This window comes from Lutra lutra, chromosome 16 (genome assembly GCF_902655055.1).
Source record: "Lutra lutra chromosome 16, mLutLut1.2, whole genome shotgun sequence".
NCBI classification, from domain to species: domain Eukaryota; kingdom Metazoa; phylum Chordata; class Mammalia; order Carnivora; family Mustelidae; genus Lutra; species Lutra lutra.
Genome location: NC_062293.1, coordinates 17,047,563 through 17,071,811, shown reverse-complemented (window position 1 = coordinate 17,071,811; position 24,249 = coordinate 17,047,563). Strand labels below are relative to the sequence as shown.

The 24,249-nt window shown below is 56.4% G+C and overlaps 1 protein-coding gene across 2 annotated transcripts in view; it reads left to right on the top strand.

The window, feature by feature from the left end:
- Nucleotides 1-24,249, top strand: part of CRHR1 (corticotropin releasing hormone receptor 1) — a 52,027-nt gene that overhangs the window by 22,105 nt on the left and 5,673 nt on the right. Inside the window, exons 3-12 of one of the 2 annotated variants that reach the window (XM_047708881.1) lie at nucleotides 7,878-7,997; nucleotides 12,614-12,699; nucleotides 19,040-19,146; nucleotides 19,870-19,990; nucleotides 20,203-20,356; nucleotides 20,668-20,728; nucleotides 22,772-22,844; nucleotides 23,028-23,113; nucleotides 23,330-23,465; nucleotides 23,648-23,689. In XM_047708881.1, coding sequence (XP_047564837.1) covers nucleotides 7,878-7,997; nucleotides 12,614-12,699; nucleotides 19,040-19,146; nucleotides 19,870-19,990; nucleotides 20,203-20,356; nucleotides 20,668-20,728; nucleotides 22,772-22,844; nucleotides 23,028-23,113; nucleotides 23,330-23,465; nucleotides 23,648-23,689 — 986 coding nt within the window. The remainder of the gene's footprint in view (nucleotides 1-7,877; nucleotides 7,998-12,613; nucleotides 12,700-19,039; nucleotides 19,147-19,869; nucleotides 19,991-20,202; nucleotides 20,357-20,667; nucleotides 20,729-22,771; nucleotides 22,845-23,027; nucleotides 23,114-23,329; nucleotides 23,466-23,647; nucleotides 23,690-24,249) is intronic. The other variant, XM_047708880.1, reaches the window with a different exon arrangement.

Sequence of the window (24,249 nt, the reverse complement as noted above, 5' to 3'; positions counted from 1 at the left end):
GCCACTTGAAGCAGGGCTCCTGGGAAGGCTGCGGCCCAGCCAAGGGCCCAGCGCTGGAAGGTCTTCAGGAGGCTTGCTTTCGGTGATTCGGTTTCCTCTTCAGGTCTCTCTTTGATTCAATCCAACTCGTGCATTGAGCACTGTTGTGCACTGGGCCCCCCGGAAGGCATGAGGGGGACAAAGAGGGGCTCACTATCTGGTCCGGAGTCAAACACACAAATACGTGCCCTGGGAAACCGAGCACCAGGCGCATGCTGACAGAGAGTGGGCCACAGGGCGCCCGCAGGGAAGCAGGAGGCATGAGCTTCTGAGCCTGGGCCTCAGGGCAGCTGCCGCCTGGCCTACTGGGCCTTCACTGTGGGAGGAGCCTGGGGGAGCGGAAGAGCCCCAGATTTGGAGAAGGCCAACCAGGTCCCATGTTCACCGTGGCGCTGTCTTGTCCTTCTGCCCTAGGGGCCCCCTTTAGCAGCCCCAGGGATGAGCAGGCCTTTGACCCCCTTGAGCCTTACTTTGGCCAAGCTATAAAGTTGGGGGAGGGGTGGCGCCTGCCACAGGGATCTGTAACAACTAAATGGACTGAGTTTTGTGGCCATCTGTTACAAACTGTAGAGAGCCATGCCACTGATGAGCACCGTGTATGATTGCTGGTAACATCAGCAGGCTTTCCAAAGTGTGAACTGTATATAGCTGCAGTGAGGGGACGGCATTTGCCATGAATGGCTCATTACACTAGAGGTGGCAGGGAGGATAGATCAGGGGTGGTATGAATCCAGGAAGGCTTCCTGAAGGAGTCACTTTCACAGTGACTCTCTGAGAGACTCTGAGTACAAACTGGCAGCGAAGAGCTAGTGCTCTGAGCCGAAGCTAGAGCTGACCCAAGACCAGCAGGTGGGTTTGGTGGAATGGCAGGGGAGGCGTGAGGAGGGAAGAACAGTAATCCTGGGGAGGTTACTGGGAGCCTGGAACAGTGGGCTGTGAAGCTGGCTAAGCCAGGCCATGGGGAATAGGAAAATTCTTGAGCAAGAGTCTGGAGTTCTAGCGGAGAGAGACAGGGAGGGAAGACACCTGTCCAGGGGCTGAGTCTGAGATGAAAGGCCCTGCCCGCAGTCCCCCATGCACAGGGGCTGGGTCAGCCTCCATCCACTTGCTCGTTGTGTGTGGAGGAGTGACGTCTGTGAGCCCGTGCAGGTGTCACCTGTCCTTGGAGGCAAGAGGCCATGATGAATGTCGTTCATTCCCCGGTGATTTTGTACTCTGTGCCCCTACCCTCCGCCCAGCCCAGCCTGGCGGGCTTCATGGCATACAATCCATCACCGCACAAGAGCCCTGGAGAACGAGCTATTTGTCTTCCATTGCCAAGACCTACCCAGGCCGATGGGCACTGGTAGAGACAGATGGTGAGGGTGGGGTGGAGGGACTGGGACAGATGGTTGGGCGTCTGGCCGGGGTGGCTGGCACTGAGTTGGGGCCTTTGGGGGTCATCTCACATGCCAGGAGCAGGGAGAGGGTGGGTCCCCAGGGTCAAAGCTCTGTCATGTGACAGATCACAGACTTGGCAGATCATAAAATCATGGCATTAATATGACAATGCCAGAAAGTAATAGAATTATTGACTAATGACATCAGAGGCAAATGAACTCATACCATTGATTCTTTCTTTCCTACCCCCTGTCTTAAGGTCATGAATGTTAATAGTGATAGCTAATAGTTATTTAGTACCTACTGTGTGTCAGACACCATTCTAAGTACTTGAATCTCATTCAGTCATCATAACAATATTGTCAGGAAGTACTTTTATCCTCGTTTTATAGAATAGAAACCTAAGGCTCAGAGAGGTTAAGTAACTTGCCCAAGCACACACAGTAGCCCCAAGATTTGAACTAAATGGGCCACCACATACGTGGCTGCCCGGAGAGGCATCGTCCCCAGGGCCAGATGTGGCCTCTCACCCCTGTAGTTTCCCACATCTGTACAGGGTTTACACACAGCCCCCAATTTCCTTCAGGACCTACTATGCGCCTGACACTCTACTAGGTGCCAGTAATGCAAAAATGGAGAGCTCACAAACCCACAGGACAGGAGGCTCCCACCCACTTGTCCTGATGAGTCACACACCCGCAAAGGTATCTTTCCATTGTACCCAGCCATAAAAGAGGCAGTTCAGCCACAAGGTGGTGGAGACAAGAGTAGGACTCTCTGCCTGCCCTCTGCCACACTCTCCATGCCGGAGTCCCAGGCAGAGCCCCAACCCCTTCATCCCAACAGTGCCTTCCTCTGAATAGGCAAGCGTGTCTGTTTCAGAGACTGTCCTTGGGCCGCCTGGCTGTTCTCCCTATAGGCAGCTTTGGCTGAGTTCCTCTCTTAAGCTAAACCATGCAACTGCAGGGCTGCGGCTAGGTGCCCACCTCCTTTGGTTCATTCAGAGGGCACTGATGGGACACCCAAAATAACTGGGGACTGGAACCAGATTCTGATTTTCTTCTGAAATTCTCTACGACAGAAGGATCTGCTGGGTGCTTTTGGACACTGAGCCTGCTGGGAAAGGAATTATGTCATCTACTTGAGGCGAGAAACCCATGCCCAATTGTGCACAAGCATTAAGTAGGCCACCTTCAAAGGGTTCTCATTGGGTTTGTTAAAACAGGTCCCCCTAAGGACCCTGACTCAGCAGGGGTTTTGTCAGAGACAAGAGGGAGCTGTCCACACTGTTCCTCTTTCCTCTTCTTTCCACTGGCACAGGTTTGGGACAGTCTAACCGCAGTGCTCCCACAAACATCACAGTGTGTGCATTTGGAGATGGAGGAAGCCACAGGACTAGTCTTACGCATTACTTTAGTCCACTTGGCTCCACCCCCCTGCTTCCAGAAAAAAAAAAAAAAAAAAACGTTTAAGGGACCTAGCCGCCTCCCTAAGGAGGGGGCAAGCCACCAAGTGATACGAATGTCAAAACCTCAGATATGCCAAGTACACACTAGCCTCAGGGCCTTTGCATGTGCTGTTCCCCCTATCTAGAACACTCTTCCCCCAGATGTGCACAGGGCCCCCTCTCTTACTCCCTTTAGGTCTCTGTTTTAATGTTAGCACCAAATTGAAAGAGCAGTCCTGGCACTCTTTATCTCCTTACCCTGCTTGCTTTTTCCTCATAGCATTTCTTACTGCTTAACAGCTCTGTGTCTGTCTGTCTGTCTGTTTGCTGCACCCATTACCTCCCACCCTCAACTAAGGGCAGGGCACTAATTTTATGCATTACTGTATTCCTATGCATTACTGTGTCCCCAGCTCCTAAAAAGTTTCTTAGGTGGTCAGTAAAAACTTGTTGAATAAAGAGCAAAGCCATTATTCCTCCCCATCTATGACTTAATTGGCCAGGAGGGGCATCCTGGAACAGCTTGGTGTGGGGAGGGGTTGACGGTAATAGTAGCTCAGGCTTTTTGCTTCTGGCTGGTAAATCAGCTTAGCTCTTTGCAAGACTGGTTTACTCCTGTCCAGACTGCTCCTCACCCCACAACTATGCTATCCAAGTGGGAAAATAACCCCCAGGAGAGCAGGAGGGATTGGGCATTTATGCCAGGGGGACAAATGGAGGGGACACTGGCTCAAGAATTAGAGTTCAACAACCCTGACCTCTAGGTCTTTATAGCCCCGATGCTGAGGGACACCCAGACTTCCCTACCTTCCTTCTCCCCTTCCCACCTAGGAGATCCGTGCCCTCCCCACCCCCAGCACCTCTAGAGTTATTTTTCCCTGTACCTTTTTTTCCTGACTTTCTGTCTGCCTTTCCGTTTTCTTCTCCGTGTCTTTGTCTCCTTCTATTTCCTCTCTCCCCCTCCTTCTCCTTCTCCACTTGCTCCCATCCCCTTTTCTTCTCTTCAAGTGGTTAAATGGATTGAATGAGTGGCCTGGGTTTCCAGAAGGACCCTTTACACAGCCTGGTAAGCAGTAGTGTTCTGCAATTGTTGGTTCTCCCCGCCCCAAGTCCTACACACCCTTCCCCTTTGGACACCCGGGCTCTGCCTGATCTCCAGGGACCGCGTGTCCACAGCGCGGTGAACTGAAATCCCGGCGTGAGCTGTGAAGGGCTGCGCACTTTGCAGGAAGGTGCCTTCGAGGCAGTCGGGCTGGGAGGTCTGCTGGGCAGCGCCCACCGCCAGGTATGGCCCCTGAGGCCCTGTTCTGCAGCCTCCTCCCTTCCCTCGACTTCTGGGTTCCTGCCCCTCTTCTTCCAGCCTCCTTTCCTCTTCTAACACCCTGCATTTACTGCTCAGCCCGCTCCCTACAACCCCAAGTCCTCGCCCCATACTTTAATGCTGGTGTCTCCAAGACCGGGCCTCGCCGCAGCTCCTGATTGGCCCTGTGCCTCTGGCCACGCCCCCGTATGGCTACGCCCCTCCACCGGACCCCGCCCACCCGGCAGGCAGTGAGGCTTCTACCCTTCATTCTAAAGCCTGCCCCTCCCTTTCTTCCCTTCTCAGCACACAGATTTTCATTCTGTCCAGAATTTTCTGGGCTCTTAATGTAAAGGTCACGTCTATGTTAGTATTACCCTGCTTCCTACCCGCCCTCTCCGCCCCACTCAGCCTTCTGTGAGTTGTGGGGTGGGGTGGTAGAAGGGGGGAAGAGAGAGGGAGAGAGAGAGAGAGGCACGGCGGCAGCAGGGGCTAGAAACTGTGCAACCAAATGCTATGAGGGCCTCTGTGGTGCCGTGGGAAGAGCCCGGGACAGGTGTCAAACCCGACTTCTACCTCTTAGTGTTTGTGTGATTCTGCATAAACAATTTGACTGCCCGGGCCTCAGTTTCCTTACCTGTAAATTGGAGAGAATTAGCACTCACCACGGCAGGTGGTGTGAGACCCATAGTAGGTGCTAAGGAACCCTAATCCGTACCAGAGGAGAGGCAAATAATGTCCGTTCTGCCTGCTTCCACCTCCCATACCTACCCACCAGCTGCTGGTGGGTCAGGGCTCCAGCCATTAGCTGCTGCATGGTCATCAAGGTCAGAAAGGCCATCTGCTTAGTAATTGGTTTCTGCCTTGGCTCTAGTCTGATCCTGGCTATGGCTGGTGCCCGGCCATGCCTGGCCCTCTATTTCTTGCCAAAGGGGCTCTGGGGAAGTGTCCAGGGTAGGAGAGAGAGGGAGAGGAAAGGAAGGGTGGAGGGTGGAGGGCAGCTCCTACGCTGAGAGAGCATGATAGACAAGTTCCAGGTGCTGCCACACATGACGTTCGGTTTGCTATTCTCTGCGCCCAGCTCAGGAGACACTGTGAATGAATGAGTGAGTGAATGAATGAATGAGCAGCTGTCTGAGAAGGTACAATGATATCATTTGATCAGAAGGTCTATGCAAAGTACCTGGCACATGTCTAGCACACAGACCTCAAAACTGTCGCTCCCTTCCCCGCTGCCTCCTGGGCTTTCTCTCCTCCCTTTATTGGCACAAAATGTGGCATAATAGAAAGAGCGCGCCGTTTAAAGTCAAAAACACCTGGCTATACTTCTTGGTTCCTTCACTCGTTGACCCATGACTTTGAGCAAGTCACTTAACATCCCTGTGCCTCAGTTTTCTCATCTGTAGAAAGGGACTGATGACATTGCAGGGTGGATGAGGACTGAAGAGATAGATGATGATGGGCCTTGAAAACCAGAGCATGGTCCATTATATTATCCTCCCCTCCCTGTGGCCAATTGCCTCTAGCTTCCCCCCGCCTCTGGGCTCAGCACGAGTGGTTCAGCACGAGTGGCATGACCCATGAGAGATTACAACCGCAAGCTGCTTTCCTCCCTGCCCAACCCACCCCCCTGCCTACCACACCATGATGCCATTCACAGAGGCTGTACTGTGGCACAACACCAAGAGCCTGCCAGCTCCCCGTGTCCATGAAGCTCCAACCCAGATTTCTTTCTCTTTCAGTTAAACCTCTTGGTCTCAAGGCCTCTGCTCCAAGCCCTGATTTGCAGGAACATCCTATGGATTGCTTTGATTAGAAAGAAAAACCAGCACTGGGTACACGGACTGCTGGGCATCACCCAGCATCCAGCAGGGGAAGGACGTCCATCTAACCCTGGGCTGTTTCCAGAGAGACTGAGATCAGGCTAACATGGGGAAGAGACGGCAGGTGGGCCCCAGCCAGAGCTTGGCCGATGCTGACGCCCAGCCCTGAAGAAGTGGCCTCTGCATTGGTTCGTGGCTCTTCCTGGCTTGTCTGTGCATTCTTGCACCTGTCCCAAGAATTACTCACCCTCTCCCATTGGGACGGGCACACTGGGTCCCAACAGGACTGGTGTGCCGGCCTTTTGTGGAATAGGGGCACCCAAAGGCAGGGGAAGAGGTGCCAAGGCGCCAAGGCCATCCTTGGCCCAGCCTCCCACCCCCCTCCCTGGAGACTAAAAGCCTCCCCACCCTCCAGAAGCATTCCTGTGGCCTCCATTCTGCCCCAAGAGACAGGCGTACATACACATATGCACACACTCCACTCCAAAGAGTTCTTCATAGGATGCCTGGGTGGCTCAGTCAGTTAAACATCTGCCTTCGGCTCAGGTCATGATTCCAGGGTCCTGGGTTCGAGTCCCACATCAGGCTCCCTGCTCAGAGGGGAGCCTGCTTCTCCCTCTGCCTGCCACTCCCCCTGTTCCTGCTCTCTCCCCTGCCCCCTGCCACTCTCTGACAAACAAATGACCTTTAAAAAAAAAACAAAAAACCCAAAGTGCTCTTCAATTAAGGGAAAATATTTGACTATTTGGAAAATATTTGGACTTTGACATCTTTTTGGAGTCATAGATCTCTTTGAGAATCTAATGAAAGCCACGGTCCCTTTCCCAATTAAGATGCATATATACACCAATTTTTTCACTTAATTTCAGAGTCTCTGTGAACCCTTAAAGCTTCCAGTAGACTGAGATTAAGAATTTCTGGTCAGATCCAACCTCTTCATTTTATTATAAAGACACAAAGGCTGGTCCATCTCCTGGGTGGCTCAGTTGGTTAAGCGTCTGACTCTTGGCCTGGGTTCAGGTCATGATCTCAGAGTGCTGGGCTGGAGCCCTTCATCGGGCTCCGTGCTTGATGCAGAGTCTGCTTGTCCGTTTCCCTCTGCTCCTCCCCCTGCTCTCTCTGTCTCATAAATAAATAAAAGTCTTAAAAAAAAAAATAAAGACACAAAAGCTTAAAGAGCCAGCGACGTGCTTATGGTCACACAACAAATTAGTAGCAGAGCCCGTCTGAAGTGAGTGTCCCACACTATTAGTTCAGTGTCCTTTCCCCTCCCCCTAGGTGGTTTCTCCCTCTCTTGTCTCCCTGTGGCGCCCTTCTCCGTCAATCCTCCGCTAGGGCCCAGCACAGTCCAAACGCAAACACTGCATGTTCAGTGAATGTGGTTTTCAAGCGAGGGAAGAGCACGGCCAGCTTCATTTAACCGCTTCCTCACCACAGAGTCAGAGTGGATGTGGTCTGGTTCCATCAATGTGTGCAGGGGGCTAGATCGAGGACTGACTGGGTCTGTTCCGGGCTGCTCCAGACTGTGAAGTCTTAGAGGTCCAATCTCTACCAAATGAGGGACCGAGAGAAGTGTCCTCAGGCTACAGAGTGGAGGACTGGAAGTATGTCCGGGATTTTCTCTAAATGCTTGTCAAGATCTTAGCTTTCAACACCACCTTCAGCTGTCTTTGTTCCTCCTCTACTCTGGAACCCAAGCCAGCTCCCTAGTGCCGTAGCATCAAATTCAGATTCCTTTCCTTGATGGCTCCTCTGCCTGAGATGAGATCATCTCTACACTGGGCTCATTGCTCCCATCTTGTTCCCAGCTGTTGTGTGCGTGTGGGGAGGTGGGGAGGCTACTGGAGTGGGGAGCTCGCCCTGCCTCACCAGCTGTCTCTGCCCCCAGGACTGCAGTGCAATGCTTCCGTGGACCTCATTGGTACCTGCTGGCCCCGGAGCCCGGCGGGGCAGCTGGTGGTTCGACCCTGCCCCGCCTATTTCTACGGTGTCCGCTACAACACCACAAGTAAGGAAGCCTATGGAAGGGCAGACCTTCTGCTGGGAGGTGGGACAGGATGGGGAGAGCTTGGGACCTGCTGGAGGTGGGGGAAATAATCCTGACGACGACAGGACTGTAGTACGTCTTGTGGATACAACCACTGTTTACCCAAGACCAGCTCTGTGCTCTCTACCGCTGATTCCCACAATACCCCTGGGTGATGCTGTACATAACGCTATGGTTCTCATAACACACTGAGGTTTCCAAGGCTCCAAGAGGTTAGGGAACTTGCCCAAGGTCACCAGCTGGTAGGAGGTGAAGCTGAAATTTGCCTGCAAGTCTGTCTGACAAACTGGGTTCGTCAGGATAAGCCTAGAACAGCCCTATGAGCTAGAGCAGGAAACATCAGAATTGCCCCCACTTGAAGCTCAGTAAGGTTAGGAGGTCCATCCAGGGCCCTGCAGCCAGGAGGTGGGGGACGCAGTTTTAAATCCACAGGCAGGGGGCTGAGCCTCGCATGCAGGCTCTTGGGGCTGGTGGGGCGAGGGAGGACTGCCCAGGGTCTGTTGGATACTTGATCCCCACATAAACACCTTGCTACCCCGAGACCCTGGGCCTCCTGAACCTCCACCTTCAGGCTTTGCAGCTCCTTGTCACACCACCTGTCACCCTCAGAATTAATTTGCTCTCCCCTGTCAATGACTCACAGCTCCTGCTTACGAAGAGAGCAGCAGCTGCAGGCCAGGGGCCCTGTCCTGTCAGAGGGAGGGCTGGGGGGTACCTAGGTGGGTTCTTGGGGTCAGTGAGCCTGGCCTCTGAGTCCCAAGGGGGTGCCAAGGGTGACCAGACCCCAGGTGGTTCACTTGGAGACTTGCCAAGTGACCTTAACATATTTTCCCCCTCTTATGGCCCTTTGGCCCCTGGTCTGACAATGAGAAAGCCAGAGTGCTCGGCTTCAGCTCAGAGCTCCCACGTTCCTCCTCCTGCCCCCTCTCCTTTACCAGCTACATTAAGGGTGTTCGGGTGGGTGGCTGCAATCCAGGAGGGGTAGGAGGGCCAGGGGAAGCTAGAACAGCCAGACCACACAGGCTCCTATGTCTGCAACCAGTTCTTGGACCCGAGAAGAGGGGGTGGGGAGGAAGTGCAGGTAGGGGGAAAGGCAGAAGGACCTAAGAAGAGAGCTTGGCGTGTGCCACCCACCAGCCTCCAATATAGTAGGACCCGTTTTACAGTTAGGAAATGGAGGCAGAGGCTGACAGCTGCCCAAGGTCACAGGGTCACAGGGCCACGGCTCCACTCCTGGTGCTGTGTGCCCAGTCCGTGCAGGGCTCCCAGGGGCTGGTGCCTGGCAGGGTGCCACAAGGCTGCTCCCAGAAGGACTTTCCCTCCATCCCCAGAGCCACTGCCCCAGTCCAAGGCACCGGCTCTCTGACTCTGGTTTCCCATCAACCCGTCTGTGACTCCCGATTGTCTGCATGGTCAAGTCCACACTGCTGAGTGGAGCTGGCCAGGCTTTCTGTGGCTACAGCCCTGCCTCTCCGCATGAGCTCACTCCACTCTTGTCTCCAAGGGTGACTTGACATGACCCCAAGGAAGATGTCAGTGCCCGGGTACGAGCTGCTGATTAGCCGCTGCCTTAAGTGCAAGCCGGGAGTCCGGGGTTCTAGCCCTGGCTCCACCTGGAACTGGCTTAGGAACCAGCTGCCTTCTGCCTTCTGCACTGCCTTCTCCAGGCCTCAGTTTCTCCACCTGCAGAATGGGTGGGAGGTTTAGGTGAGGAGCTCTCTGCCCCTGGGGTGCTGGGGGTGATGCTCCTTGGACATGAAGCCAGGTCTGGAGGACTCTCCCTTCGCAGGTGCCCCCAGTGCCAGAAAGTGAGGGACACACCCATGTAATCAGTGGTGCCTGGGAGCCCAGAATTGTACTTAATCATTAGGCACTAATTAATTCATTTACTGATGAGGCATTGCCAGGACTTCCAGACCTTCTCCTTAACGCCCTCCCTCCTGCTACATCTGATCTTCAAAGGGATGGGAAGCTTTTCCAAAAATATCCATTTTCCCGAGACTCTCCGGGAGGACTGCTCAGCTCAGCAATTAAAGACAAGGAGGTCGCATCCTCCCTGGCAACGATTTGTTGCGGGGAGGGAGGGGGGCTACTTTTCTTTCCGGATCACCCACCTCCTCCCTTCCCACCGAAGCCTGCTCCCTCCAGAGCAGGGCCCCCTGGAGGGGCTCCAGGCTCCCGCCCCACAGGGGACACGAAAGGGGAGCTTGAACCAAGGGGGCATCTCCTGCAGCCTCCACCAGTACCCCCTTTGATAGGGATACGTAACATGTCCCGAATCTTAGATAAGGTTATATAAGAAAGAGTTCAAAGACAATAATAATGAAAATAATAGAGCATGCCGCAGGCCAGGTAGAGCTCCAAGCACTCTGCACATGTGAACTAAATATGCCCAGTCAGCCTCTGAGGCAGGAGATGTTGCGAAGCTTATTCTTGTCTTGCGGATAAGGAAGCTGAGAGGTTGTGTGACTCGCCCAAGGTCACACGGTTAGGAAGGAGTGGCGCCAGGATTTGAACCCGGGATGCCTGAGTTGAGGGCCACGCTCTTCACCCTACTTGGCGCTGCCTCTCTTAAAGCAAGACCATCCCCCCTCTTCCTACCCCACCCCCGCCATGCCTCTTCCAACAAGATCTCTGCCCAAAGCCCTTTCTTTGCAGACATTCCAGAGTGGCCTTGGGTCCCAGGCATGTCCCGTCCACGGCAGACACACTGGATTCCCCTTGTTCCTTGCCTCCTCCCAGACCTTCCTGAAATCCCAGTCACTGAGCCCTTGGCCCTCTGGTAGCTTATCCCTCATTTAGCAATTAGGAGAGAATCAGCAGCTCCCCTGCCAACTCTGCCCAAGGGCTCAACTCTGCTGAGAAGGGAAGCTGAGCAGAACTTTAAAAATGCATTTAGCCTCATGTTCCCACTGGCACGCTGTGGCCTGAGCAGTCTTTCAGCAGTGCGGCCGGGAGTACGTTAGAGAGGCCGCAGCCTTGTGGTCCTCAGGGTCAGACCATGGCTCCGTCTTTCCCGGAGGCAGCAGCATCTCCCCCTGACCACCCACCATGCCATCGTCTCCCTCTTGTCCTGCTGTTGCCAGCCGAGAGGCAGGTCTGGGCTGGAGTGCCCACTGGGGGATCAGCTGCCCAAGCCCTTCCCTTTACAGATGACAAGAGGGGCCTAGTGGCTCAGGAGGCTGGCTGGCTGAGCTCACTCTTGTGGCCCAACAGCCCTGAGCCAGGCCTAGGGCGTCCCACTCTGTCTCCCATGTGGTACTCTGCCCCTGCTGGGCTCCGGGCTCAGAGATTGGGACTCAGGCAGCTTCCCCAGCCGTCCTGCAGCCCTGCCGGGGTGGGGAGGTGGCGTGAGGGTCAGTGTGAGCCTTGGAAGGGCCTGTAGCAGGACTAGTTCAAGATTGATTGCTCTTCTAGCCAGTGCTGCCTGGACTCGGGGCCAGAGTTCATTCTAGGAAACATATTTAAAGCCACCAATGCCTAAGGGTACAGGGTAAGGGATGGCGACCTCCATCCTCAAAGGAGAAAAGACTCAAGATTTGGATCTTCCTTGGCCCCTTCCCTACTGGATTTTAGGGCCCTGGTGCCTGCCAGGGGTGCAGGCAGGAGGGAGGGTAGAAGGAACCCATTGTACAGCTCCAGCCACCAAGAGCCATGAAGCCAGGCCTAATCTCAGATCGCAGGGCTCCTCCCCATCTCCTTAGAAGGTGGCAGGTTCCGGGCCCCAGTCCAGTCTGGTGGCTGCATGGGCCCCCACACCTCCCTGGGCCGTCCTCCGGTCTTTTTCCCCAAACGCCCTGTGCTAGGCTGGGAGCTGGTTGTAGTGGATCTCGGGAGACCCACCCCCGTGCCATCCCCCAGTCCACTCTTGCCTCCTGTCCTGTTCTGTCCTAAGAGACTTCCACCATGGATGCACCCACCACATCACCCTCCAACGTAAATCCCGCTGTTAGAGAAATGCCACCAGCACCTTCCCCAACACCTGCCCTGTGAGCTCCACCCCATGGGAAACACTGCCATGTGAGGACCGCCCCCCCATGGGAAACCTCTCCATGGGTAGTCACCGTAGAAAAGCGTCATTTCAGTGTGCCACCCAAGCTGTCACTGCGTACCCTTCCACCAAGAGTGTGCCCAGCCTCGTGAGGGAGAACTGACTCATCAGCTCTCACCATCCTTTTTGCTACCATGGGAGAAGCCAAGGCAGGACGTTTCTCCGAAGGGCACCCACCACGTAATCTGCGGCCACATAAGGCCTTGTAAGGAAACAGCCCCAGCTAGCTAGTCAAGCCTGCCCATGGGCCCGTCTCAGGAATGCGATCATGGCAGCCTGGGGAGGCAGAGCCACAGCCCATGGGCAGCCCTACTGGGGCCAGTGAGCAGAAAGAGGCAAGAAATTGGGGGTAGTAGGGAAGACCCTCTCCTCAGCTTCAACCCCAGTGTCCCTCACCCAGCAAGGAGGCCCCTGTGTTCACCCAGATGGGTGGGTAGATGGACGGACTGATGGGCAGACGGGATGCCTGGGTTGCTCTTTGGGAGAGGAGCCCATGGGTGACTCTGACTCTCTCTCCTTCTTCCAGACAACGGCTACAGGGAGTGCCTGGCCAATGGCAGCTGGGCCGCCCGCGTGAACTACTCCGAGTGCCAGGAGATCCTCAGTGGGGAGGTGAGGCTGCCCGTGTGGACGGTGGGTCAGGCCCCAGCTCAGGTCTGGGTCCGCTGCACAGGCGCCCAGCATCATGGCTGCGAGCAGCCATCCCCAAGGGAGTTTGAGCCAAGAGGGCAGCAGCTGGCTCTGACACAGATCACCTGGGTCCTTGCTCCTTCCCTCCTTCCACCTGCATTCCCTGGGACCGAATTTCGTCCCTTCGCCGCACACCACCCTCCTGCGCAGTACGTCCGGGTCCCGCCAGGGGGCGCTGTGTGTCAGACTCCAAGACGGCGGCCAGGTGGGGTGGGGGGCGGGGAGCAGAGGGAAAAAGCCCTGGGAGAGCCTTTGAAATATTTAAATGTTTTTGAGAAGGTGGTGCTTACACATAATACAAAATTCAAAAGGTACAAATGGGAACACAGAGAAGGGTCCTTCCCGCCCTGCCCTGGCCACTAGGTTCCCTCCCCAGGGACAAGGCCAGTTTCCTGGGTGCTCTTCCAAACACCTTGTCTGCCTAGGAGAGGCATATATATAGGTGTTCTTTTTTCTTTTTATCCAAATGTTGCTTGTTCTCCACACCGTCTGACACCTTGCTTTCTGCATATGATTATCCATCTTGGAGATGGTTCCAGATCGGTACCTAAAGAACATCTTCATTCTTTTTTACATTTTCATAATACCACATTGGGCAGACGTGCCATCATTCATTTAACCAATCTTTATTCTCAGTCTGGTTATTACCAACGGCGCCGCAATGAATACTCTCTTAAGGGTGGCGTTTGGCAGGGACCCGAGTATATCTAGTGTTGCAGCTGACCCCGTCCCCTGTGCCCCCTCCCCTCCATCTCCACACACCCTTTCAGTGGGTGCCGAGGAAGGGGAGGGTCGTGGAGCTGGAGAAATGAGTGAGCAGAAGGCAGAGGAGAGACGGGAGGACACCCCAAGCTGTCTGAGGGCTCCGGGCATGTGGGTCTTGGAGGAAGGGGGCGGATCCACACCGTCCTGAGAATTCCAGATCTAAACTGGAAAGGACCTTGGAGACCCTCTGTCCCCTCTTAACCTGCCTGGTAGGAAGAGCCACCCAGAGCACTTGTTCAAAGACAGGCCCCAGGACTATCTTCAACGCCCATGAGTCAAATTCTGCAAGGAGGACCTGGGAATCTGTTTTGTTGTTGTTGTTGTTTTTAAGATTTTATTTATTTATTTGACAGACAGAAATCACAAGTAGGCAGAGGGGGAAGTGGGCTCCCTGCTGAGCAGAGATTCCCGATGCGGGGCTGCGGGGCTCAATCCCAGGACCCTGAGATCCTGACCTGAGCCGAAGGCAGAGGCTTTAACCACTGAGCCACCCAGGAGCCCCGGGAATCTGTTTTTTAACAAGAGCCCCAGGGGACCTTCTGATGGGGGGGGGGGTGAATAACTCCGACCGAGTGCAACCCATTCACCTTGCAGGTGGGGAGACTGAGGCCTGGAAAGGGGGAATGGTTCCCACAAGGTTACACAGCCAGAACGAGTCAGAGCCTGGAACCCGGGCCTTGAGGTCCAGGCTCGCCTCTGCCCCCCACCAGGTGCTCTGTGCAAGGTCAAGCTGATGGAGGAGGAACAGCTTTCCTCCCCTTGCACCCCACCCGGCCCTGGGTGCTTTGGTGACCCTCTTCCCCTGGCTGCCTGGCTTCTTGTCACTGAGCCATCGGGACTCCACTGTCTCCTTCCTGAAGCTGCAGGCATAGGGCACAGTTTAGTCTAGAAGAATGGAACGTGCTTTGATGGGCTGTTTTGGGAGCATGAGTTCCTAAGGATGCCGGAGAGAGTTTTGCTGGCATCTCCACTCACAGGCCAGCTTCATGGTTCCCCGCAGGCCACGGTGGGTTGGCCCGGGCCCCCCCAGACCTGAGCAGGGGGCTAAGCACCCACACGGTGGGCCAGCCTGGGAAGTCCTAGGGTTGCACCTGAGGCATCCCCACCCCTAGGAGGGACTGGGGGAAGGAAGTGGGGTCAGGAAACATAGTTGGGCCAGAAGGTCTGGGGCAGGGGTGGACAAGAAGACCACTCAACCGGTGAGGAACTCCTTACCCGGCACACAGGAGATGTGGCTCATGTGCAGAAAGGGAAGGCAGTGCTGCAGACAAATTTTAGGCCACAGGTCACGCCCATAGGGAAAGGGTGGTGGCAGGGGCGTTGGGGGTGGGGCGCATCGCCAAGGTGAGAAGTCTTCAACCCCCCCACTGCACCCTACTCTGTCCTGCGGGGACTGCAGAACCTGAGGCAATGATGTATCTCCAACTACAGGTCAGCTCGCCAGCCTCCTAGCTTAAAACAAATCACCATCCCCCCCAACCCCTACCCGCCACCGGGGAGCAGTTGTCTGTTGCCTCCTGTAACAGGAGCAAAGCTTGAGAACCACAGCTGCTCCCTGCCTTTCCCCTGCATTGGAGCCCCCTGAATGTCAGGGGAAGTTCATGGTTCACCCGAATCCCTCCTGCTCTAATTTAAGTTCCATCCTCCTAGTTGGCTGACGGGGGACACCACCCTCAAGCTCCCACTCCTTCTGCCACGACAGAGGTGTCGCCCTCTCTCTGCCAGCAGGGTGAGGGGGAGAAGGAGGACGGGGGACAATGCCAGCGTCTGGGCAGTCCCCTCTTGGGCAGAGTAACAGGAACAGCACAGGCTCAGAATGTGGGTGGTTTGCTGGATTCTGGTTCCAGCACACATACTGTGTGACCCTGCGTGGGCAATTTACCCCCACCAAGGCCCAGCTTCCTCATCTGTAACAGGGCCCAGAGCGACAGAGTCTGCCTCCAGGAGAGAGAGGGTCACATCTGCTTGCGTCTTGGTCTGGGGAGGGCGCTTCATCCATCCGCCATCCCTCTGCCTCTCCCCTCACCTGGGGTCAGGGGGGTTGTCGGGTACACCTGGGTGGGGGGTGTTCTGTGGTGTTCTCTGGGTGCACTCTGGTGTTCTCTGGTGTTCCTCTGGTTACAACTTGGTGGGGGCTGCCACCCACCCCTTTCCCGGGCAGCCCCTGCCAGTCCGCTTGCCTGGCACTCTGGGTAATCAATTAATTTAATTACTGAAAATGCCATTCCCTTCTGCCAGCCTCTAGCCTCGCCAGACCCCTCCCCACTCTCAAGGCTCCCGATCCACTCCAGAGCTACTGAGAAGAGGGAGAGAAAAGTAGCCAATTAACGAAGCAGCCAGTTTGTCAGCTCAGGGCGGGCTAAGCCCTAATTAAGCAGCAGTGCCCCAAGGGATCGCAGATAATGGATTCGTGAGGGCGCCCAGAGGCCAGGCCAGGGAGAAGACTGCCTACAACCACCACCACCAGGGGACAAGCCCCCACCTGCGAAGCTTGACTTGTTGATGACCCAACCCCGGGAATGGCACTGACCGCCCCCACACCCAGTACCACCCTACACTGGCCCCCACTCTCCATATCAGCCCCCCTAGACACTGTCTCCCTTCACTGCAGTGACATCTACCCCCCCACACCCAAGCCCAGACTCACCCCCACCTCTCCTGCCACTTACACCTGCTCTGCTTCCCTCCCCTACACCCTGCTGAGCTGGGGAGCCCAGGCACATCTGGGGAGGGCACACACCTTGACACATATGAAACGGTTTCAGGGGTGTAGGCTTCTGGGCTGGGGTTCGCTGCTCACAGCGTGTTGTTTGGAGCAGAGCTTCTGAAATGCTTAAGCATCATTGGGGCTTCTGGCTAAAATGAAGATTCAGACTCAGGGTCTGGGGCGGGGCTTCAGATTCCTGCAAGCTCCCGGGTGAGCGATGCTGGGGACCACATCTGGAAGAGGAAGTTGCAGGAGTGCCCACGGGTCGGGTCGGGTGAGGGAGTAGCTCTGGAAACCTGCTGGTGAGAGGGAGCCCCAGAGTGGGATGGCCCTGGTGGGAGCAGCGGGAGGCGGTAGCGAGCACTCAGAGTCATCCTGCAAAGGCATCAGGATAGGTCTGACACAGCTGCCACTTGGGATAAGGTGTGTCCTGCAGCGTCCGGTCGAAGTTGACTGGGCACTAATTCCTTACTGGATCCTGGTCACTGAGAGTGGGACTGCCCAAGGGCCAACCTGTGACCCCTTCCTCACGGCACCAGCCGGTTTCCATGCCGAGCAGGAACAGTGCAGGTCAGGTTCCCAGGGACTGGCTGTGTCCATGTGTCCTCCAGCTGTCCCAGCTGCTTCTGCTGCTAACAGTGGCCGTCTCGCTGGGCATCGTAGGGTCTCTTGGAGTGTCGCTGGGTGGCTCCTAGGATCTTGCTGGCTCTTCTCTCTGGCTGCCATTGACCCCATTTCAGGCTATTGCTGACCAGCTTCAAGGGTGTCAGCTGTCTCTTGAGTGTGGCTGGCCATCTCCTGGGGTGGCCCTGCCGTGTCCCGGGCAGTCTGCCGTCTGCCGTCTCTCAGACTGCACCAGGCTGATGTGGCAGGCGAGGGAGGCACGCAGAGGCAGCCCCCTGAATGGGTCAGCCCTGTTCTCCCCTTTCGGCCTGGATGGAGAAAACCCCTCATTCGCCCCCACCCACCCTGCAGCAGTCCTCGGGGATCCTGGGCGCTGGGCCGAGGGAGCGCCTCTGTTTTCAGTCTCCGCTTGTCTCCCAGAAATGTGCCACAGTGTGGAAGGGGGGCAGGGGAGGAGGGGGTCTAGGAGGTCGTGCAGACCTGGATTGCCACTGCTGGCCAGGCAGCTTGGGCCGATTATGCAGCCTCTTCAGCTGGAAAAACAGAGACAGAAGGACAGTCTCTGAGGGCCGTCATGAGAAAGAAAAGTACGGACATGCAGTAGGTGCTTAATAGACCCGCTCGTCCCACCTGGAACCTAATGACCCAGGCTCAGGGGTCGGGGAGGGGGTTGACCGCACACGGTGGTGAAGGGGTTCCCTGCACACCCGGCTGGCCGTGCCCACCTGGGCCAGCGAACGAGCTGGGGCGTCAAGCTGTTCTAGCTCCTCAGGAATTCTTACTACCCGGGGGCCTCGCAGCATAGATTTGCAAAGAAAATTTAATGAAAGGAAATTAGGTCCCAGCTCCAGACAGACCGTGTGTGCGTATCTTCCAGAGCCTTCGGGTTTGGCCTCTACTGGCAGGCACTCAGAGACCCTTCCCATCTGCATGGTGGCCATAGATAGCGTCTGCCCCCCTTCCCCTCTGTCTCTCACTCTCTCTCTCTCTCCTGCTTCTCTGTCTGCCTTTCTCTGTTGCCTGCCTCCATGTACACCTCAGTGGGTCTCAACCCTTCAGAGCCTGAGTTGCTAATGTGATTTCCTGCCACGTTCCTGAAAGCCTCTGCCAGGAAAATCAGCGTCTTAGAACAGAGTTTCCCGAGCCTTCTGGGCCTCAGAGCTTCCTCAATGAGGACATGCCTTCAGAAGGGGTGTGGTGGGCGCTGGGAAGGGGAGGGGGAGGGAGGGCTCGGCCTCTTCTCAGAGGCCGGCTCAGTGACCCGCTGCAGAGGTCCGTCCTTTGTGCTTGGATGAGAGAGTTTGGGCCTCAGTTTCCTCATCTGGAAGAAGAGTGGGGCTGGACTCCATCCTTAGGACCAGCTCTGATGTCCGTGGATTCTGACTGGAACTTCTGTGGAGGGCCACATGTTCCTTGGTGTCCCTGAAAGTTTGAACAAAGCCTTCGTGAACTTGCCCTTTTCTTACCACTAGCCAGGGTCTGTGCATCCTCGTGGCCTGGCCCCACTCCAGACCCTGAAAGGGTAAGGGGAGGAGGTGCTAACAGGGGGCCTCCCCCCGCCCTTGCAAAGCCATCTGCTTTCAACAACCATTTCGCCTTCCTTCATGCACAGTTGTGGAGCCCACTGCGTGCCCGGTTCTGGCTCCTGGGCCCTGCCCTCTCGGGACCTAGGAAGGGGTGAGGGGGGTTTGCTGTCTGCTTAAAGCTGGGCACTGGGGACCACTGGTCCCCACTGTGGGGTGGAGGACACAGTGGTAGCCTCAGTCTGCCAGTCTGCCCATGCCGGTGAAGAGGTAGTTCAGGCTGAGGGACCTCGAATGGCCTCCTGGTGTCTGGGCAGGACAGAAATGTGAGTGTGGGAGCTGCGCGCACTGAGTGGGGCCCCCTGTGTGGTGTGCAGAGCCCAGGCAGCCAGCACTCGTCCAACAGCATGGAGCAGCGGGCAGAGTGTGGGATTCAGGGACAGACACACAGACAACAGTCTCACATTGGACGGCCCCGCTCCCAGGGCCACGCTCGACACACAGCTGGGGCTCTGGCAGGGCAGTAACTCCTGGTATGGTCAACTCCATCTCGGCTACCCAAGGGGGCAGTCCTCATATGTCCTGTGGGTGCAGGGGTGCAGCTGTGTGGGAGTCTCACCCCTGTACCTCTCTCCTACCCCAGAAGAAGAGCAAGGTACACTACCATGTTGCTGTCATCATCAACTACCTGGGCCACTGCATCTCGCTGGTGGCCCTCCTGGTGGCCTTTGTCCTCTTTCTGCGGCTTAGGTGAGAAAGACTCAGCGTTGGCCCCAGGCCTTGAGCTGGGTAGAGAAGGAAGATTCAAGGGGCAGATCTGGGTGAGGGGCTGCTGGCAAGGGGGGGGCCCTGTCCTCTCACCTCAGTGGGAGGAAGTGACAGAAAAACAAGTCCCAGGTCCCTTGGAACCTCAGGCAGGGCCACTTCTGCCCCCCCCCCCCCCCCACTGAACCCAGTCCTTGCCAGGGCCACAGGGGATGGCTAAAGCCCAGGCTTGCCTGTGTCACACTGCCCACGCCAAGATGCACCCATCTAGAAGGCCAGGAAGGTGGAGCCCTTTGGGTTCGAACCTGGCTGGGCCCAGAACTATTGCCAAGGCTGCAGCCGGCCGCGCCAGGAAGAGGGGTGGGAGTCGGAGCTGAGTGTCAGGCCCGCATGCTAGGAGGGAGGCATCCCGCTGGAAACTTTTTATTTTCTGACCCTGGGGCTACAGGAAAGGAGGGGCGCTGTGGGAGGAGGGGCATCCCCAGCAAGCAAGAAGCCCCCAGTTCCCAGAGCATCAGCTGTGTGGCAGGCCCTGCCAGGAGAGCCCCTGCTGCCACCTCCCGCTGTGACTTAGCCAGTGAGCCCTGCCCTCAGTTTCCCCATCCACCCATCTGGGCTGGAGGGATGCTGGTGGCCTGTCCCTCACGCCCTCCTCCCCTCCCTTGCTCACATCACCCACTCTGCCGCCGCCCCACCCCTCACCCCCAGGAGCATCCGATGCCTGAGGAACATCATCCACTGGAACTTGATCTCCGCCTTCATCCTGCGCAACGCCACGTGGTTTGTGGTCCAGCTCACCATGAGCCCCGAGGTCCACCAGAGCAACGTGGTGTGTCCTAGAGGGGCAGCCCCAGGGTCAGAGGAAGGGTCTGGTGGAAAACGGGTGGGGCACAGGCCTTGAGGCTGGATGGTTCCCTGGCGGGCGGGGTACATGCATCCTATGGAGAGGAGGCCCTAGGCCCAGGGTGGGGTGCTGCTGCTGCCACCCCCCCGCCCCCATCTAAGTGTCATCTCGGCTTGGGGGGGGTGGGGGGGTGGTAGGGCTGGTGCAGGTTGGTGACTGCTGCCTACAATTACTTCCACGTGACCAACTTCTTCTGGATGTTCGGGGAGGGCTGCTACCTGCACACGGCCATCGTGCTCACCTACTCCACCGACCGGCTGCGCAAGTGGATGTTCATCTGCATTGGCTGGGGTGAGCCTGCCACATCCCCCCTCTCCCTTCCCCCTTCCCCCCAGGCTGGGCTACCCTCCCCCCCAGGACCCACACTCTGGCCAGCTGGCGAGGGGGCCTGCAAGCCCAGGGCCAGGTCCAGGGCGTGGGTCGAGGTGAGCACCTGTGCCCCTACTTGGGGGTGGCCTGCAGCAAATTGGATGCATGAGTACGAGCTCTACCCAGGGGAACCCCTGCCCACCTCAAGGCCCTGGACCACATGAGTTTCCTCCAGGCCTTGCGTGCCCCCCAGATCCCACTGATGAGCCTTGTGACAGCCAGTCTCTCCCCAGGTGTGCCTTTCCCCATCATCGTGGCCTGGGCCATCGGAAAGCTGTACTATGACAATGAGAAGTAAGTCCCCTCCTCCCCTGAGCCCCGAGGTCCAGGATCCCATCCCAGCTCCGCCTGACGCTCCCCAAGGACCTTTGGCCAAATCACCTTCCCTGGCAGGCCGTGGTTTCTTCATCCATGTAGGGGAGGGTGCTGGGGGCGAGACTCGATCTGCGGGTTCCAGCAGTGCCGTGCTCGAGGTGGGGCTGGCTGAACAGCCGGATCCAGGCTCCTTGATCTGTCTTGGGATTTCACGAACAGCATAAGGTCTACCGGCAGTGTCTGGAGTCACACGGCCCAGGTTCTGAACCGTGGACCCCTTCATTAAGTAGTTCTATGACCTCGGGCTAACTACTGTGCTGTGCCTCAGTTTCTTCATCTATAAAATGGGCATCCTAGTAAAATTGGTTCCTGGAAAGGGTTTTTATGGAGATGACAGAAGTCATATAATAATAAGCCTTCAAAAGAGTGTCTGGCACATAGTAAAGGCCATAGAAATGTTTTCTATGAATATTAAGCCTTGTTTAACAAAAGACTCCATGGATTTAATAGAAATGAATTCTGATGATCTCACAGAGTCCCCCCAGCTCTGAAGTCCCGAGGTGACTCTGGTCTCGGGTATTCCCAATTGCCCCTGAAAATTAGATTTCTGCTGTAGTGGTTCTTAGCTTTGGCTCACGTTAGAATCACCCAGGACACTTTAAAAAGCACCAACGCCCAGGCTTGACCTCCAAAGAAGGGGATGTAATTGGTCTGGAGTGTGTCCTGGGTACAGGGGTTTTTAGCTGCTAAGACTGAGAATCACTGAGAGAAAGGCAGAAAATGTGGGTTCATACCAGGAACCCACTGTCAATGTCAATTCCTTCCCATCCCCATAGAGGGGAGGGGCCGCCACAACCTCACTAAGCTCGACAAGAAGCCTGGAAAATGATATTCATATTTACCAGGCTGATGCTTCCTGACTCTGACCTGGCTGGCTCTCTCTGCCTTTGGCACAGCCGACAGGGTAAGGGAGGGTGGCCAGCTGCCAGACACCCCTGGGGGCTTGAGGTCATGCTGGAGATGTTGGGTCCTGGCACAGGAGCATCATAAACCGTGGGCAACTGTGCCTGTGCCTGCAGGTGTGCAAGCGAGTACAGGGGAGGCAGGAAGAACAGGTTTCAAAAAACTGCCCAGTGTGTTTTGGAGGAAACAGGACCCTTGGCTTAACAGTCTGTCTGAATGGCTCTGGAGCCCCATCTAGTGGTAAGGTGCTGACACTGCAGCAGAAGGGATCCAGGTGTAAGACCCCAGGAAGAACTAACTTACCGACCCTGGGGTTAACACCCTGGGGTTAACAATTCCACCTGGGGTCTAGCTTGTATTTGGCCTACTTAGTGCTTTTTGAAACCTTGAATTTGTTTCAAAGAGGTTTCACATAAAAATCTCAGTTTCTGGTTTATGGAAGCATCATGAGATCTAGGTATTGTGGGTGTGCATCCCCTGAGGGCCATCGTCTCCGCACAAGGACATGGGACTTCCCCTGTGCCTCACCTCCACCCACTCCCCAGATCCCCCAAGAGATTGTTGGAGGGAAACTCAAGAAAATGAGAAGCAGTTCTGCCTCTTGAACAGGTGAAACCTGTGGAATCTCTGCCTGGGGGTCATTCGGGCTGCAATTTAAGGGATTCTGAGATCACTGGCTGCTGGGGGCTCGCTGCATGACAGTCATCACGTGACAGGTGCCTGCGTGACAGGCACCAGAGCCCCAGCAGAGCCCCAGGGGAGCAGTGGTGTGCTGAACATTTGCCTGTCCCACTCAGTGGTCATTTCCACCCCCCCCTCCCTGCCACATTGCCTGCTTCCAGCTTTCATCTCCTAATAGAGAGTGCTGTCTGCCCATTTTGCAGATGGAATAACTGAGGCATTGTGGTGGGATCCTGACCTTCTCCCAGGGTTGGAATCGAGGCACTCAGATCCTGACTTCCAGCCCTAGTCCTGTCCTGACCAAGCACTGCCCTTCCCCATGCTGCTGCCCTGGACCCAGATGACCTCCCCCCTTACCTCCCCTCTCTGGCTTTCTAGGTGCTGGTTTGGCAAAAGGCCAGGGGTGTACACTGACTACATCTACCAGGGCCCCATGATCTTGGTCCTGCTGGTAAGATCCTGGGTGGAGGGGGGAGGGCAGGAGAGGGGGACAAGCAGTGCCTACTGTGGACTGACAGGGTCCCCATGCAGACCAGACTTGAGACCATGAGACCCCGCCCTGTCCACCCCGCCTGCCTCCAGCATCTTGTCCACACACACTCCCATACCATCCCACTGTGTGCTCAAATTACAGATCAATTTTATCTTCCTTTTCAACATCGTCCGCATTCTCATGACCAAACTCCGGGCGTCCACCACGTCTGAGACCATTCAGTACAGGTAACCCGGCCCACCTCCCTCCCCTAATCATGGGGGCTCCAGAGATCCCAGCCTCGGACCCAGGTCTCCCCGCGCAGGTCCGACAGCCCCTCCTGAAAACCCCAGCTCCCCGTCTCAGACACTGGAGACCTGGCACTCCACCCCCAGGTCCAGCCCTCTTCCTCCCTCCTGGGGTGGGTTGTGACTCTGAGCCTCCCCACCCCCCCCCCACCTCAGGAAGGCTGTGAAGGCCACTCTGGTGCTCCTTCCCCTCCTGGGCATCACGTACATGCTGTTCTTCGTGAACCCCGGGGAGGACGAGGTCTCCCGGGTCGTCTTCATCTACTTCAACTCCTTCCTGGAATCCTTCCAGGTATCACCACTCACCCCTCACTCTGGCTCTGGCTGTACCCCTAACCCCCCCCCCTTGGGTGGGGATTCTTCCAGGCAGGGGCCCGGAGGGGCAGGAGCTGTGGAGAGGAAGGGGGTGGCCCGGAGGCTAGGTGGGGCCACACCTGTCCCCGTCCCTTGACCCACCTTCTCGGTCCACTCCAGGGCTTCTTTGTGTCTGTATTCTACTGTTTCCTCAACAGTGAGGTAAGGACACTGGGGCCCCAGAATGGCGGGGGCCTGTCGGGGTCTGAGATTGTCTGAAGCCTCCTCCTGCCCTCCACACTCCTCCCTGCCCCAAGGTCCCTAACGGGGAGGCTGCTGGGAGCCCCATGGTGGTCCCTGACACCTGCCCACGTGCTCCTGTAGTGGCAAGCCCACTCCTTGGTTCTCATAGGCAGTTGGCACGGGGTGGGGTGGGGCGTGGGGGTCAGAAGCCGGGGTTTCAGTCTCATCAATGAGTCTATGAAAAGGCTGGTTGAAAACAGGAAGGGCTGAGCCCTTGGGCAGGGCGGGCATAGGTGCTGAAGGGAGGAATTCTTCATGGCAAAGGCCATTTGACGCCTTTAGGTGGATGGGGAGAAGGCATCCCTTCTCAGAACATTTGAGAAAATCATCCTTGCGCATGCAATATGCAAATATGCAAATGAGAATGTTAATGAGACGAATGTCCCCGCCTCCTGCGCTGCCCTCTGTGCGCTTCACACCTGCGCACTGCGCACCCGCGCACTGTCCCAGTGCCGCTGCTGGTGCGGGCCCTAGGGAAG